General features: G+C 38.9%; 1 protein-coding gene across 1 annotated transcript in view; it reads left to right on the forward strand.

The window, feature by feature from the left end:
- The window catches only part of SLC25A13 (solute carrier family 25 (aspartate/glutamate carrier), member 13), a 78,674-nt gene that overhangs the window by 13,860 nt on the left and 51,880 nt on the right, over nt 1-12,934 (forward strand). The window contains exon 4 of the mRNA XM_009709800.1: nt 11,839-11,978. Coding sequence (XP_009708102.1) covers nt 11,839-11,978 — 140 coding nt within the window. The remainder of the gene's footprint in view (nt 1-11,838; nt 11,979-12,934) is intronic.

A 12,934-nucleotide genomic window follows, 5' to 3' on the forward strand; every position in this document is an offset into this window, starting at 1 on the left:
AGGAAGTTTAGCTGGCTTTTAAATTCGAGGCAAAGAGCAAACCATTGCTTCTTACTGTTGAGTGTTGACAGGCACATAAAAGCTGATAATGTAAGTCCAGGGGTTTAAGAGACTTAGTAGAGTTGCTTTTTTGTTGTATGACTGTATTTTAATGCCTCATTAAAGAAGCAGATCCCTTTGAAATTCTTTACTAGGTGGCATTTACAAAAAGGCGAGATGCTTGGGTAAAAATGTCAGTGTTTAAAAACTAAGTCGTCTTAACTTCCATCTCTAATTTTGGATGGATAAATGAAATGATGGGAGCTAAAACTTCTGAGCTGTGAATAATGCAGCGGTGATATCCAGGTACTGGAACTTTCCTTTTCTTATACTGGTTCTCACAGCCCTAGTGAAGGGCAAAATAAGTGTTGTCCGTGTTGGTTTTGCTCACAGAGAAAGGAAAGGCACAAAGAGAGATATGATTGCGTGAGTCTGTGCTGCCAACCGGCGTTGAATCTGGCTTTGAAAATTTTAATTCTCATTTGTTTTAAATTAGAATGTCTCAACAGACAGAAATTCTTGCTCTCGTACTTAATGAAATGTAGCTGTGGTATAGTGTGTGTTTGGTTTTGTTTGGTTTTTTGTTTTTTTTTTAAAGATCCTCTAGTTCAACCTAAAGCTGTTTCAAAATGGATGCTGTGCTGTGTTGCTTTGGGAGCTAGAAGTATGCTGTAAAACAAGACAGCCCTTTAATTTAAAAAAAAGAAAAAAAAAAAAAAAAGAGGCAAAACGTGTGTGTGTCCCCCAACCCAGCAAAAACGTGAAGGGAATGGGGAACCCAAACCCAAAATTGTTGTTTATTTAGCATAACAGCTGCAGAATCGAGCAATGTATTCTGCTTTTGTCTCAAAACAAAACTTTATTTACATGTAGACAGCAGCTATTGTGAGTCTGTGCTTCTGTTGTTAATTATATCAGTACAGTTCTTAGATAAACACATTAATTAAGGATACATCTTACTAAGCACTCCTGTTTGCTTATCTGATACTTGAATTGCCTGAATACATGTTTGTAAACTTTCTAAATGCACATAGCTCTTAACAGAGGTTTAAATAGCTATACAGCTATTGTGATGAGCTTCAAAGTTTTTCCTCTATGATAATGGTCTGGTACTTTTTCAATATGTAAATAATTATTACAGGAGTCTCACAGTTGCTTTCCTGACCAAAGGATTAGGTTCAGACTGTGTGAACTAGCTCTTGCTTTTGTTACAGAGGATTATTTATTTTATGCTTTGCCCTATAATGGCTTGGTATGATTTGGCTGTTCTTATGGGATCTGTAATTCTTTTTTTTCTTTATTGCACAACACCTGCCTTAGTGATGCCCAGCATGGTACACGCAATACTGTGTAAAGCAAGGAAAAGCTAAATCTGATCTACGAAAATAAGTTGCTAAGGCTGTAAGGTTTGATCACGTGATAAATTGCAATATTTGGTGTTTCTCTGTGAAATTTCCATTGCTGGTTCAGACTGGTTAGAAACCATTTGTAGCTGGTGATGTGTTAGCTTACACCTACACAGTGAAACATTTGTTGATTTATAAATGACAGTTGCCTAGATATGATGATCCCAACAGCAACATTGCAAATGCAAAATTCGTTAGTCTCTGGTATTTTTTTGTTGTTTCTGCTGGATTTTGCACAAACAATGGCCAGTTTTAGTTAAAAGAGAGTGTAAGGTAGTCTTGTTAGTATATTTATTTTCTTCAAAACAATTTTTGAAATCTTCTTGATACTATTTTCAGAGAATTTCATTTCTAGACATATGTCGACTAGGGAATTTTTTCTTGTTTTGTTTTTTCTTTTAACTAAAATGTTACGTAACCAGGCAGACTTTCATGAAGGCATCTTAAGTAAAACAAAGCCTGTTTAGTCACAAAGTGAATCTGTCATTTTAAATATTAGGAGAAGCTCCATCCTTTTACACAGGTGTGTTTCTTTTGGTCTAGAAAATACAATTGAGTTTTCTAAATCAACCAGAACTGAAATTTGGTGTTTTGGTTTGTTCGTTGTTGTTGTTTGCTTGGTTGGTTGATTGTTTTTTTGGTTTTTTGTTCTTTTTTTTTTTAAACCAAAGTTGCCTACTAACAAACATCAAGCTGAAGGCTGCGCGTATCTCTTGTTTGTTACCAAAACCCGAGGATTGATTATAGAATCATCAAACAGTTTAGGATGGAAGAGACTGTGGCAGCCATCTGGTTCAAACCCTTGCAGGGTCATCAAGACCAGGTTGCTCTGGGGGCAACATCCAATCAAGGTTTTAAATATCTCTGAGGATGGAGACTCTGCAGCCTCTATGAGCAAGCATCTTCCAGTGTTCGACCACTGTTATAGCGAAAAATAATTTCCTGATGCCTAGTTGGGATTGCCCATGTTCCAGCTTGCATCCGTTGCCTCTTGTCCTTCCACTGTGTATCTCCATCTTCCCTTCACCCTCCCATTGGGTAGTTGTAGACAGCAATGAGGTCCTCCTTTAGCCCACCCTTCTCCAGGCTGAGAAAACTCCATATCATCAGCCTCTCTATGCATGTCATGTGCATCAACCCCTGACTATCTTACATGGAGAAAACAGAAGTGGTATTTTGTTTTTGTTAGCCAGATTATGCTGTTTACCTTGGTGGAAGTGATCTGGTTTTTTAATTATTCTTCTGCAGGGCCAAAGGGGTAAATTTAGTTTTTATGCCCTCATGGGGCCTAGTGCTTTCCAAACCTGTGGTCTTTGGGCTCTGGCAGTTTGTTGCGCACTTCTAAGGAGACCAGGAAAGGTAATAAAGAAAAGTAAGGCTGTTGGAAAAATGTTGAAAACCTTTTCTGTAAGCCAGTTATGTAATATTCCGTGTATAAATTCATGTTATTTCCCCTTACATCCAAGGAGGACAGAAGAAGCAGGCAAGCTTGGATCCAGAATCTTAACTGCTTAGAGTGATGGTACTCTTGGAAAGAGCCTGCTTTTTTGGGGGTATTAGCAGTGTTTAGCAGAGGTAACAGAAGTGCTCAGATACCCCAGTCAAAAATCAGGGCCAAGCTGAATTGAACAGTGTATGGAAATGTCATGAGGAAGTGAATTCATAATTTTTAGAAGTGACAAGAGTACAACCAGCCAGAGCAGGGGGAAGGTAAGACAATATAAAAGTGAGAACATTTTCCGCAAAGGGAAGAAACTTGAAGCTTATCATGGATCTTTTGATTGGGAAAAATCGTGAAGGCACTAGCGTGCTCTCTGTGGTAATGTTTTCATTAATGTAAAACTAACCTGTAAGACTGCTTTGACCTTGTTGAAAATTTGGATAGGACCATGAAGTTACAACCAAATGAATTTTGTTCAGTAGCTAGTGCCTCTCTCCAAAAAGGGAATGCATGCTGAACTTTTTGTTAGGGTTTGTACTGGACTTTATGGTTTGCTGCACGCTTTTGCAGGATTTTTTGGTGGTTGTCATCTTTTAAAGTCTAATTTAGACATCTGAAAGACATTTGGTTAGCAATACTAGTCTTAATCTCACCTCTGTGTACAACAAGTGCTATACAGCCTTTGTTGCTTCTTCAAGCCACAAAATGGATGTGGTTCATATCTGAATGGAAGCAGCCACTTTCAGTGAGAGACTCCAACCTCCTGCTTCTCTACCCTGCTGTGACTGCCTCTAAGGGTGCAGGCACTCCGTGGGGCTGTCACAGTGCTGTCTCTTTCCTACCTGGAGGTGTGCCAGGTCAACCAATTCATTTTATGAGGGCAGCCCAACAAATATCATAAGCTTTGCTTTCCATTGATGTGCTCCAGATGTTAATGTGTTACCTGGAGGTGAAAAATCAATGTGAAGGCATCCATTTTTTGATATACATGGAGCTTTATTGCACTACTTTAAATGATCAGTTTGTACTACAAAAAGAGCCACCCTAATTTTTTGGAACTTTTTTAATGACTTTTAAGCAGTGTTTTCCAAACAACTGATTGTAGATGCACACCAATATCAGATTGGCATGCATGGTATCTTGTCAGAGATCAGAAAAACTGCTCAGAAGCTGTTCCAGTTCAGTGGGTCAAAAATCCACTTTTTATGAAAGGCTAACTGTAGATTTGCACGATTGACTATAATGGCCCCAATTTTAAAATATAGAGGTAACAGAGAGCACTTCCAGTTGGTGGGATAATTCAAGAATACTACATGCTCAGATGGCTCAAATATTGTGCTTTCTGCTGCTACTTCATGCTACTTTAAAAAAAAATGTGGAAAAGGTGGGAAAAAGCCGATATGAGAGTAAATTTCAACTATATGAGGTCACTCTTTGGTTAACAGTAAGCTGAGGGTTAGCCATCTTTCATACAGCTGTGTATCCTGTTGGAAAAAAGAAGCCCAACATGATTACTAGGCAGCATTTGGGGAGGAACCAGAAGCTTCCACACCAGAATATATTTAAACTGTGGCAGCAGCGGTATACCACTTTAAGCTTGATTTTTATTTTAATTTTTTTCCCCATTCCCTTTTCAAATTGTCCTGGAATTACAGATTAGAAGGTAAAAACTTCAACAGGCCCTAAGAGCTAGGAAAGTGTTTTGTTATTCCAAATTTTAATATGAAATTTCAGATAGCAAAATACACATACTTTTGCAGTGTGTGTAATTTAGTTTTCTAAATTGGAAAATCTGCTGTTACCTAGCAGTTAATGACTATTTTTTTCCAACATTTGGAATGCAGGACCTGATTTGATAAGCTGATAAAAGAAAACAAAACTGAGAACATGTTGGAAGTGCTCAAAGTGAAAATTACAGTTTAGGTAGGTTTGGGGCTAGATAGACATTTTAATTGAACTAAAATAGTTTTATACTAATACAGTACTGTTGTGGGAGTACATTTTGTGGTGCATTTGAAATTGAAGTATTTAAGTGGGGGAAAATGTATGTTAATGCTTTGCAAGAAAGTGATTTTTTTTTTTTTTTTTGTTAAATACCATCTATCTAAGCAAAATAGCTGTTAAAGAAATAGAGCTCTCAAGTCTATACGGGAGAGTAAAGTGTAAAGTTTAGGATAATTTGTTTGAGCCAGGAGTTTGCTTTTATCGCTTTGGTTGGTATATTAATCTTCTGTAAGAAACGGTCATGTGAATTCTGAAGTAAATTTGTGTTCCTGGACAACTACAGGGAAATCAGCCCCTGCCAGTGTAAAAAAAGGTGTTGAGTCAGTCTGGATTCTGAAAGTCCTGTGTTTTTAACATCTCCATGATGGGGATAACAGAAATGAGTTCAGATGATGGTTTCACTTACCCACATGGAAATGGGGGCATTGAATTCAATATGACAGCGTTGGACACAAGCAACACTGACTTATGTTAAGCAGCAGAAACCCCTGCTTGTCCATTACAATTCAGCACTAATTCACAGCTGGACTAGCCCAACGTAGTTAGATTGGTTAAAATTACCATTTTTATTATTTGAGTTTAATTTTGTCTTCGGGGATTTTCTCTGAATTTGGAATAACTAGTCCTATAAAAAAATAAGCTACCACTTACACATGCATGCAGACACACAAAATTATCAAAATAAGTTAATTCCTTTTTTTTTAGGTGTTTATATGCAAGTGTATATGTGCAACCACATTTTTCAGGTGCAGGTGAAACTGGTCTTAGTCTACATGGATCAGGTGCACTAATGGAGGGTTTTGCACTCTTTCAATGAATGTCTTTTAAAACAGTAGCGGTACACATGATAGAGTGCGGATAAATTGCACTGACCTGAGCTGCTATCTTTTTTCAAATCAACCCCTGCTCCCCCTTTCTTGAGTCGTATAATATAGTCCCATTGTCTTCAAATTATGTGCTCCATTTCTACTCTGCCAGCTTCAGTTTGAGTGTTCTACCAGATACTTTCCTTATATTTTAAGAAGGAAGAAACCTAATTTAATTTTTTTTTAATTCAGAATTGCAGAATAGGTTGTTGTCCATGTTTTGCAAGGAATTAAGAGGCAGTGAAAATACAGCATTAGTGTATTGTTTCAGGGCTTCTAACCTGTGAATAAAAGGTGGCTGAGACAGCCCTTCCTGCTTTTATTGGTTTGTTGAGGGAAGTTGGAGGATTGAGTACCTCTCCTTTGCAATCCTTACCAATCAAGCTATTCCAGTGTGTGTTTTAATTTACAGCATGGCCACTGCAAAATTACGTCAGCCCATTTCCTTGACAAAGCAGCAGGGAGATGAAGGTGGTGATTGTAGCGCTTGTACTTCCAGAGTGTTGTATCTCTTCTGGGTGAATGGGCATAAATGGACTTGGACTACCCATCATTCCACGTCTTAGCTGAGCAGATGTGATGTCGATGGATGTTCTCCAAAATAAAAGTCATCAGTATAGAACACTTAGTGCCAGACCTTAGAAGGATGGAAATAAACTCTTAACTAGCTGTGTATTTGAAGTTCACAACAGTATATAAAAAAACAACAAAACAAAACAGAACACCCAAACAAAAAAAGGCCAACCCAAACCTTGGATAAACCCCGACAATTCCAGTAAAACAAGATAGTACAAAATACTATTACTTGAGTGTTTTTGAAGTGTATACATGCATGTATATACAGATACACATGTATACAGAAGAGCAAGTCTGCTGACAGTGACCAGGGTCAGCCAGACAAGGCCACAGGGATGAGACAGGTCTGAGGTAAGGCTGGGAAGTCAGCTCAGGAGGTTTGGGGTCACCAAGGTGCAGGCTTCCCTACAGCATGGCTCAGGTGAGAAGGATCAAGGACCTGAGATGAGGCATCTTCCAGCCCTTTCTCCTGCAGCTCTTTGCATAGACCATGATCCCTTGTGCTTGTGGGTGGGTCATGGGGACGAGGTTGCAGAACCTGGTAGTGCACTCAGGATCATGAAGCTTATGGAAAAAGTGGATTTGTTTCAAATGGTCAATGAGGAGCAAAGCCTGTGGAAATCATTCTGTTCTCATCTCCACTGAGCTTTAGGTCAGGTCTTGCTTGGCAGTTGGAAAGGTGCTGGGTGGGGTTTCCTAGTCACAATGGTGAAACAGCTACTCTCATCAATAGTTTGATTTGACCAACTGGACTTCCTTCTTTGCCTTTTCTTCTGTCTAGGATTTATTTAAAATGACTTTGAAAAAAAAAATGCAGATTTTATTACAGCCATTTAAAGGAAACTGTTTCCGAATGCATGAACAGAAGTGCTTAACCTTTAACAAAATATGATCTTATAAAGGTATCACCTTTTGTCTGAGCAGAATGATGGGGATTTGCATATTCAGGTTTAAAAAAAACCTTGTTTCTTTATACTAAAATACCTGTTCCACACTCTTTGCATGAATTTTGCTTCGTTTAGTCCAAGTTGTAGCTATAATGCTTCTATGTTCCTCTTCAGGGCCTTAAGTGTGATGAATATAGAAGCAGTTACTGCCAGAAGAGTTTGAAAAGGTTATTGGTGCATGTGGAACTCTTGTTAACTTATGATAATTCATGTCTTTTCAAATTTGTCTTTTGTTTTCGTCTTTGCAGAACGTAGCCTGTGTTCTTGACAGAAGTTGCTATTACCAGTATCATCAGGGTAATCTCATTTTTTCTGAAGGTCCAGGGTTTTGGTACAGGTTTTCTGTACAATGCACAAATCGCTTAATTGTGTAACAGTATAACATATATGAAGTGTATAGAACGTATAACTTATGTAAAATAGAGCTGATGATGACAGCTTTTCTGCAAAAATGTTCCAGCTATTTTGTAAGAGCAGTGGTATTTTTGTAGATAATCATGAAATTTTTTTCTGGCTATGCATTGAGTTGTTATTAACTTTATTGATATTCATGATGACACTGCATGAAAAATGTACATACTTGCACAAATAAGTAGTTTGAAAGAATTCCACATTTAATACTTCAGATATTTATGGATTGTACCCTGTAAAGATTTTAATGGCTTGTTCTGTTAAGTGACTTTTCTTAAATATAAGGTGTAATGGCGATCAAACCTAGTCTGGCCATGGCCTTGAGCAACCTGACCTGGTTGGGTGTTCTTTGGCAGGAGGTTGGGCCAGATGATATCCAGATGTCCTTTCCATCACAAATTATTCTGTAACTCTCTGAAACAGGTTCCTTTAAAAAAAGGTCTAAACAAATAAAGTAACTCCTGGCTACTGAAGGACAATGCTGCTTGTCTATGTTTTGCTGTGTTTAGTTCAGCGACTTGTGGGTAGCCATGGAACTTCAGCCACAGGTTTAAGGCAAAACTACATTTTAAAATGGTCCATTTTTTATTTTAATACTGGACTTAGATGATTAGGAGATGATACTGTTAGAACTGAAGAACAACTTGGGGTGAGTTATAGTACATAATTGGATATCTTTTGATGGGTAAATCACAGGCTAAAACTCTTAAGATTTGTTCATGGAGTATGAACGGTCTTTAATATCTGAATTGGGCAATCTGACTTCAGATGAGACTTGAGTCAGTGATATTGTTGTAGATGAATGGGTGATGAGACCTAGGAAGTAAAGAGGAAAAACACTGTCTGCTGAGCATATATAGGAGTTTGTGAACCATAAATAACTGTGAAAAGGAAGTGCAGGGTATGAGTGAAAAGGCAATGGCAAACAGGATACCACGTCTGATGCCATCAAAGAATCAGTAGAAGCACAGTAGGCAATCTTCCAGTCAGCTGCCTGCACTGCATAATACAACATACACCCTGTCAGAAAAGCATCTGGTATTGGTTGCCAAGTCATATTGATATCAGTATACAGTATGATTTTGAAAAGATCAAGTAGTGTACGGAGTTCTTTTACTATTGTACTAAATACCTACACTAATGTGGTAGTCTGCGTTTTCCAAGTCATAGCAAAAATTAAGTGTACATCTCCTGCTTGGACTGTTTGGAAGGATATTTGTACCTACGTGAACTTCGGAGATGTGCTCGTAGCCTTTAATGTCTAAAATAGACAAGGGAATGCAAATGCCCTGGATATAGACCTTACTATATTCCTATTTGATGAGGTTTTAAGTTCCATTGCTGTGGGTTCCTTTGCCCCGTTTATAGTGCCAATAATTAAACATTTTATTTAGTCTGAAATTACCGTTCTTTTCACTTCCTGATGTTTGATTTTCTTGAGCTGGAGTTTTTCTTTTGGACTCGAACTAAGGATGGTTTACAAGGCACAGAGTTGGGGGAGCAAGATGCATTGTTCCTTCAAGATAACTAATGTATGATAATGAATTAAAATAAAATTACAGTGGCGTAATCAGAGGACACTCTGTAACTTTCATATGTTAACAAGTTGAAGTAAAGATTGTGAGGAGTGTGGCCTGATCAAAAGGATTTTGGGAGTGCTTTTACACTAGCTAAGATTATCCTATCTCTTACCTCACATCAAGTAAGAAAGCACCTTTTTTCTCTGACAAAAGGCAAATCTGGAGCTTTTGGTAAACGGTGACTTGTTCCTAATCTCATCCAGACAATATCAGTGTCTTGCTCTGGGGAAATTCAGGAGGTGGGATGAGAAGAGGAAGCAGATGAACATCTGATTTCTGTGCAAGACACAGATACTGGAGGTGTTCTGGGAATATCTTCATTCCTCTGGAAAAGCAGAGTGATCGCTACTAGGAAGAGACAGCCTTCATTTCCTCTTGTTTGTGGGCAAGACAGGGTGTCTTCTTCATGCTGGGTGCCTTCTTTGAAGGAAGTCTGACAGAAAGCAGGAACTTTATAAAGGTGATCTCCAACTACACGTGGCAATGTGCCTCGTTGTGTCAGTAGGAAACATCCCAAATATAAGACTTAAAATAGAGGGACAGAACCTCACCCTGAACCAACTGGCTTTCCCTCACATTGCCTTGAGAGCAGAATTTTGCTACTGGAAAATGTTGGCAGCCAAGATCCAAGGAGGCTGTGATAGAGCTTGAAGACATGAATGAACACTGCTGTACTGGGGACACTGATATTGCTTGGAGAAAATTCTTATAGGACATTAGGACTTGAAGCTCTGAATTTTACAAATTTGAGGTTAACTGGGGTCAGTCTTTCTGTTTGTAAGTTAAATCCAACTTGTTCTTTCACCACGGATTCCCTGGGATCAGTGGGTGGTGTGTTTTTAAAGATGAAACTGCTGACTGTATTGGGGATGGGAAGAGGTCTGCAGTATCATCCCTGCTCTCTCTGTGAAGCCCCCCTCACTTTAGAACACACTGTCTTTGAGGGTAACACCACCCACAGTGCTTTTGGGTCTGTGCAGCAGGACCCCTGCCCCTTACACCTTCTTGGGACCATTTTTTCTGATGATTTTATCCTTCACTCACTCGGGCACTTACTGGTGTCTTCCTGGCTCTTGGCTGTGCCACTCCAGTCTCACTTTTTCCTGCTTCCTTGCCTAAAAGTGGGAATTCCACCCTGGCTGGGTTTCCCCAGGTCAGCAGAGCCTCTGTGCCTGGCTGGCATGGGCTGAAGCAGAAGCCAGAACTCAGCTTGCGCAGGAGACGGGACCTCATGACCCCAAGGAGTCGGCTCCCACCTTTGCTTTTGGCCACTGGGGTGAGCTGGAAGGCACAGGCTGGCTCCAGCGAGGTGGCTCCAGCTTGTTCTGCACACAGGCAGGCACAAAGCTGTGCTGATTTCCTTGACCCCAGGCACCAACCAGGCTTGGGAACTGGCTTCCAGCTCTGCTGCTTGCAGAGACAGACAGGAGCTCAGAGTTTGGGCTCCTGGTCTTTCTTCTACAAAGCATGGAGGGAGCAGGAGACCAGCTTCTGGTCCTGCCTGCAGGTAGGGAGTGTCTCCTGGGAACCAGCTCTCTGTGCCCGCAGGAACTAGCAGGAGACAAGAACTGACTCTTGGCTGGCGTTGCTGGAGGAGTCATATGGCAATTAGGAAGGTGTGTAGCAGTTGGGAACCTCTGGCCTTGAGCTTGTCTTCAGAAGGTATCTTTGCCCTGTATTTTTGGCAGAGACAGACTGTCACATTGAAGTGGGCACTGTCATCTGAGACAAGTACTTGCTCAGATCTTGTTGCTGTTTTCATTAGTTAAAATACGTACAGTCCAGTTCCAGGAATGTATGGTCCTTATTACTGATTGTACAACTCGATGTGTTTCAAATAGTTGTTTCTTCACCAAAAATGCTGTACATTACCAGAAAGTCTGCCAAGCCCGTAATAAACCGTTGCCCAATTACAACTACTAAACTGAACTGAACCATGAAGTTTGCATTTAGGTGTGATCAAACAAATTTGTCATGCTGCCACCCTCCTTGTAGCAGAGGTCTAGAGTTAAAGTCTGCTTAGTGCTGGAGGTGGTGATAATTTTGTGTTCCTGGCTGCCATGTGTGTTGTCCCCCCCCCATCCCCTGTCCTGCATGTCACTGCTCCTATAAGGTAACTACAGAAAGGTGGATCTTGAAATACTGCTATTTTTGTAGTTGAATGTGGAGGACTCTGGGAATAATACAGAAGCCTGAATTATAGTGATACAAAATTTTCATTATTAGCAACTTGAAAAGATTACGCTGAATATTGGTTAGCTTTAGTCATCTTTTTATAAATTGTCTTTTAATTTTAATCTTTTCTTGCTTGACTTTGAAACTTGAAATATCTAGCTGAGCCTCTTCTAATCAAATGCTGTGAGTATTAAACTTCACAAATAAAGTGATTATTCAGAAATTATTTGTGAGGGTGTTCAAAACTTTATGATGATTTTGGTAAACAAAAAAATTTGGTTTGCTTTACAGTATGTTACTAATTTATATCAACAGTATTGCTTGTTTATATACTTGTCTCTATTGTTTTTATTTTATTTTATTATTAAATGAACATTTTTCTTTTCTTCCCAGAGGATGCTAAGCAAGTTTTTGGCCAGACGACGATTCATCAGCACATTCCTTTTAACTGGAATTCAGAGTTCGTACAGCTGCATTTTGGAAAGGATAGAAAAAGACACCTAACATATGCGGAGTTCACCCAGTTTTTACTGGTGGGTCTAATAGAGTGGTTTGTCAAGAGTAATAAGAAGGATGCAAGAATCAAAGTATGTGCAAACTTGCCAAATACCATGCTGGTAGGAAAATTGAAAGATAGACCAAGTGTAGGCTTTTACAATTACAGTGCTGGACTTTAATAGTATGTTGATAAATAGGATAGGTGTCTGGTAAAATTGCTGATTCAGGCTAGCTGGGTTTTTTTTCCTTTTGTTTTTGGCACCTATATGCAGAAGATGATCTTTTCTACACTGTTGTGTAGACATAGACATGAAATTAAAAACCTAGACTTCTAAGTCTGAAAATCTCCTGCATATTTAAATCCATGAGTCAAAGAATGTTAAGTAACAGTAGTGAACATTTTGGACCCAGTTGACAGACTGGTATTAAGAAGTACTTCTGTCTGTAAACAGGATGTTTACCAAACATGTATTTAATTAATTGTTGATATCCAATAAGATGTTTTGCTTCAAGCCCTTTCCACACACTTTTTAACTTTTGAACTTTTTTGAATTAAGAGTATCTCAGATAGAAAAATGCAGCTTAGCTTTGCTTGTGGTACATACAGAATAAAATACTATCTTTCTTTTGCAAGGAATTCTTGGTTGTTGTACTTTGGGGTACTTTGTTACAGAAAGTAAAATATTCTGCTAATAAAAAAATAAGTAGATTATCTGTATTTCAGCAGTACTGTTAAAAATAGTCTTCAGTAGGAAAAGTGATTCTTGAAGTGGTGAAACAAGTGAGTTTCTTATTTGTATTCCTTCTGAATACTTAATGCCTGTATTAGTATTTACACTAGAGAGTTTTAAAATAGGAACCTGCTTCAGGACTGCAAGGTTTCTTTTTTTCTTGTTTACACAAGTGTGTTAGTTCACAGTAGGAGGTGGTATCATTTTGATGAGGAATAATTAAGATAATGCTATTGAGACAAATGTTTCAAATTGACTTT

This window comes from Cariama cristata, unplaced genomic scaffold (assembly GCF_000690535.1).
Source record: "Cariama cristata isolate BGI_N322 unplaced genomic scaffold, ASM69053v1 scaffold7391, whole genome shotgun sequence".
In the NCBI taxonomy this organism is placed as follows: Eukaryota; Metazoa; Chordata; class Aves; order Cariamiformes; family Cariamidae; genus Cariama; species Cariama cristata.